At 45.3% G+C, this 4,724-nt stretch overlaps 1 protein-coding gene across 1 annotated transcript; it reads left to right on the top strand.

Moving 5' to 3' along the window:
* Nucleotides 1-2,084: 2,084 nt before the first annotated feature.
* Nucleotides 2,085-3,294, top strand: A4GALT (alpha 1,4-galactosyltransferase (P blood group)). The gene has a single exon (XM_006271870.3). The coding sequence runs from the start codon at nt 2,127-2,129 to the stop codon at nt 3,192-3,194; it is 1,068 nt and encodes a 355-aa protein (XP_006271932.1). The 5' UTR covers nt 2,085-2,126; the 3' UTR covers nt 3,195-3,294.
* Nucleotides 3,295-4,724: the final 1,430 nt, after the last annotated feature.

Raw genomic sequence — 4,724 nt, 5'->3', positions numbered from 1 at the left:
AGGGGGCCCCCCTGCGCTCCTGTGGGACGTTCCATCTGTCACACCATCACAGCGTTCATGAGACGTGCCTGGTACCTCATGGTATGTAGAAAAAACATTTAAAGCTGTGTCTATGGCCAAATTGCTGATTACCCAAATCAGCATTGAATCTTCAGATTCGGATTCAGCCAGATCTAATCAGGACAGTGATCCGAATCAACAAATCTAATCACTGTCCCCCAATTTGGGCTGAATCCAAATTGATTACTGCCCACTTTGCACACCCCTACTAGGCAGCTTGCCCGGACTCTCATATTATGCTCATTACATAGGGAAAACTGGGAACAATATATCCTGATCTGATCATATGGGATAAGGATAGGTAGGTTTCCTTTACATTTAAAAATAATGCAGAGGAGCAAAGCATCTATTTGATGGACAGAAGGGAAAGGAAAGTGGTGCCCGAGGTCTCCTCAAGCACCAAAGTACTGGAGGTGTAAAAGGTCATCAGTTGTCATGCTTCATCTTCCTTGCTAACTGGTGATTTCAGGTAAGCTGAAGGTCATGGGGCATCAACCTGTTTCATGATGCCACTCAAATTTAAGTATCTTGACTGTAAAGGTATAAATAGTAAGTCAGGAAGGGGAGCAGAATAGAACAAAGCTGGAAAGGTAAAAGCACCACAGAAAAAGCTCTCACTCTGGACTATGTAACCAAGGCAAGGTAGTGGATTGTCATCAAGTAAATGGAAAAACGTGCTAAGTGTAGCAAATATCCTAGCGCAAGAACAAGTGGCAGCAGAGGGGGATCGTGCACTACCTTCTTTGCAGCAATCTCTTGCAGTCAAGGATCATTGTCTTACCTGTGGGTCAGAAGATGGCTGCTGAGGCTGATCTGGAATCAACACACTATTGCAACTCAGGCACATGTTTTTGTGCAAGGTTGGTGGCTCTGGATTCTTGATTTGGTCCACAAAACACTGTTTCTGTCATTCCCACATTTCCATCTTCTGTTGTTGTCTTAAGGCTTCAAAGTAGCAAGATCTTTGCAGCAGACTCTTCCTCCATTTTGGGCAATCCCGGGCAACAGGCTTTCAAAAACTGATGTCAATGTTGCATTTTTTTTTTTTCAAGATGGTCTTGAGAACATCCTTATAAGTGCTTTCTCTGCCCTGCTCCTCAGCATGGGTCTTGACTGAGCTGGGAGAATAAAACTTGCTTTAGGAGTCTGAAGTTGGACATCTGGATGATGGGTCCAGCCCTGTGAAGTTGATGTCAAATGATCATCACCTCAAAGCTTGTGGTGTTTGCTTGTGAGACGATGCTAATGTTGGTGTTTCTATCTTCACGCTGGATTCAAAGCATCTTCCACAGGCAGCATTGATGGTACATCTCCAATTGTCTTGGTTTAAGGTTGCGTTCTGTCAAGAACTATGTGGAAGCTGATGTGCAGCAGCTTCTCTATGATAAAAGAAATCATGCACCAGCATCCTCCATGAAAACTGCTTTTCTCACATTAGCACTGAGTACTGGGAAAGAAAGGACTGTTCTTCTCCTTCCTAAAGCACATATATCCTGACCTAACAATTGCTGCTTTTCCACAAAGTGCCTATTCTGAGGGGTCCAGCATTATTATTATGGCAGAATTATGAAGGCAGCAGCTCCCAATTACCAGCTCTCTAGAATTATTACTAGATCAGTCTGGTGAAGGCTACAAGTGGAAATGATAGGAAAATCTAATAATAAGATGAATTTTGCCCTTTCTATACTTCTGTTTCCCCACTAGAATGCACACAGTTGTGAAGCTGTAACAGAGGACAGAATTTGGTGCTGTGGTATTACAGTGGGCAGGGATCATCCTCTTGTTATTGCAAACAGTGAGATTAAGCAGTCAGCCAAGATCTCTAATGGGTCCCTGAGGTACTACCACCACACAAATAGAATAATGATAATTAAGTAAGCCACTGTATTTTGAAAGGAAAGAGAGAAAATAATTGCATAAGGAAAACATAAGTTTTTGTGTAAACCTATTATCACTGTTTATATTGTTCTTAATTTATCATAGTTAATTTTTTATTGTATGGTTTTAATATTTTTTCAGGTCTCCTTATTTTTATTGGAAAAACAAGGCTCTGAGGTAAAGACAAAATGCCTAAAATGCCTGCCTGCATGCCAAAACTCACCAAGGTGGTGACACATCACAAATTGTGGGCTGTGTTCATTATCACCTTTCAGTTCCTGTGTTTTGTCTACATAATGTTCTACTGGAGAATCACTGAGGATACCAACAAGAGTCAGCTGTATGACTTAATTCTGGAAGTGAACTGCCATCACTTTGTACCTTCTCCTCCATCTGTTTCTGTCAGTCCATCTCCAACACCAGGGAATATATTCTTCGTGGAGACCTCAGAACGTATCAACCCACATTTTCTTTTTGTGTGCTCTGTTGAATCAGCAGCCAGGGCTCACCCTGACACCAAAGTTGTCATCCTTATGAAGGGCTTAGCAGATAAAAAATGTTCCCAACCAAAACACTGGGGGTTATCCCTACTGAGCTGCTTCCCCAATGTGGAAATTCGGCCATTGGACTTAGATGATCTGTTTTCAGGTACACCTCTGGCTGACTGGTACTCACAGGCCCAACACAGGTGGGAACCTTATTTCTTAGCCGTCCTTTCTGATGCCTGTAGAATTGCAATTATGTGGAAATTTGGCGGTATCTACTTAGACACAGACTTAATAGTCCTTAAAAACTTAGGTAACCTCACTAATGTATTTGGCATCCAGTCCAAATATATACTGAATGGAGCCTTCCTTTCCTTTGAACCCAACCACAAGTTCATAGAGCTCTGCATGAAGGACTATGTGGACCATTACAATAGCTGGATATGGGGGCACCAGGGACCACAGCTTCTTTCCCGTGTTTTCAAGAAGTGGTGTTCCATCAGGAGTCTCCAGAGCAGTAAAGGCTGCAAAGGTGTCAGCACCCTTCCTCAAGAAGCCTTTTATCCTATTCACTGGCAGGACTGGAAGAAGTATTTTGAAGAAGTCAGTTCTTCAGAGTTTCAGAAACTCTTCCAAAACAGCTATGCAGCACATATTTGGAATAAAAAGAGTCAGGGGACCAGGTTTGAGGTCACCTCCAAAGCTCTGCTGGCTCAGCTGCACTCACGCTATTGCCCTTCTACATATTGGATGATGAAGACTTATTTGTGAAAGACATTCACCTGATGGTCACATGACCACCCAAGAGCAGCAGCTAGAAACATTTGTCCTTCCTAGCAAAAATGTGTTTTTGAAAGGACTAGTGCCTCAATGAAATCTGTCACTAAGTTGTGTGGTACAAAGAAGGTTAAAGATGCATACAGGACAGGCTGAATGTAGGTTGAACACTGGGGAAGCTCTGAGCAGCACTGAGCTTGTTTTCCTTACTTGACTCTTTGAGGTTGTAACAGAATCATGCGCCCAGGGGTGGCCATGTTGTCTACCAGTGGCCAAGTGGCTCCTACCTACTCAGGCTCCCTGGATACTCTTCTTTTTCTTTTACCTGCCAAACCTTGATGTCATCAACTCTCATATGAAAAGGAAGGTGGTCCCAGGTTATGCTCTTGCCCTTCTTTCAGATGGCTCACCCCTCTTGGACCCTGCAGTTTCCAAGCATACTTCTCAAGAGCTAAGCAAGCCTTCCAGGCCCATCCAGACCTTAAGGTCTCTGTTGCCTCAAAGGCTAAATTTGTGAGCTCCTTCCACCCCTTTAGCCATGCCCATGCCTTGCAGCTGCTACCCATTATCACCTCATTAGGCCACTTCAAGGCCAATGTATCCTTGTTGGGGTGTCTGCTTTCCAGCTCCAACCGCTCTCATCTATATGGGTGCCTCCCAGCTTAGGTCACTATGTTGAACCCCCAGACTTGATCTTGCCCTCTCAGGTCCTTGGCCCCTGGCCCTTGTTGTAGCCCAAGAAAGGCAGAGACAGCTCGCACCCTGCCCCCAGTAGGTCCAAGCTTGGTGCTTCCCTGGCACCCCAGGAGCTCTGGTCCTGTCAGCACCTTGAGCCTGACCCTTGGCAGTGCTCAAAGCAGTCATGTACACCTCGGGTACCAATGGGACCTCCATCTCTCCCCTTTCTAGTCCCATCCAGTATACTGGTCTGAATCAAAATATAAGCCTCTTGGCTGCAACAAAACCCTGTGCTCACTGGCCATACCAAACTCTCTATTCTGCATCCTGGCTCCCCACATGGATTCCTTGCCTGTAGCCCCCCATGGCAGCAATATTCCAGGCCTTCAGGCTGCCATGGCCTTCTGGTTGCAGAGCTCTTCACCTTTCAGCCTCCTGGGACAGACTCCCCTCTTGGCTCAAGACTTTTATGCCTCCCAAGCTCCACGCCCTTCCAGTTAGTGCCATAATAGCTTTTCTGAATGCAGGGCTATTTATTAACTCCTGCCTTGCTAGCTCCCTTTGTCTGGTTCACAAAAATTCTTCCCTTAAAGAGCCCATTCCATTCCCCCATAACAGGGTAAGAATTCCCTGTTACAAAGGTCCTGAATTCTGTTCTAAGGTCCCTTTCCACTGCTCTGGTTACATAAAGGGACTCAGTAGCATAACAAAGGGGGCCAACTGGGGCACTTGTCCTAGTCCTAGGCACCAACCATAGTGGGGGGGGGGGGGGGGGAAATGGCAAAAAACAGAAGTGGCTGATCTGCTGGACTGGCTGCTGCCACACTGCCCACAACACAGTCAGTG

This window comes from Alligator mississippiensis, chromosome 4 (genome assembly GCF_030867095.1).
Source record: "Alligator mississippiensis isolate rAllMis1 chromosome 4, rAllMis1, whole genome shotgun sequence".
Taxonomy (NCBI): domain Eukaryota; kingdom Metazoa; phylum Chordata; order Crocodylia; family Alligatoridae; genus Alligator; species Alligator mississippiensis.
The sequence above is the reverse complement of the archived record's forward strand: the minus strand, read 5'-3'. Positions and strand labels throughout refer to the sequence as shown.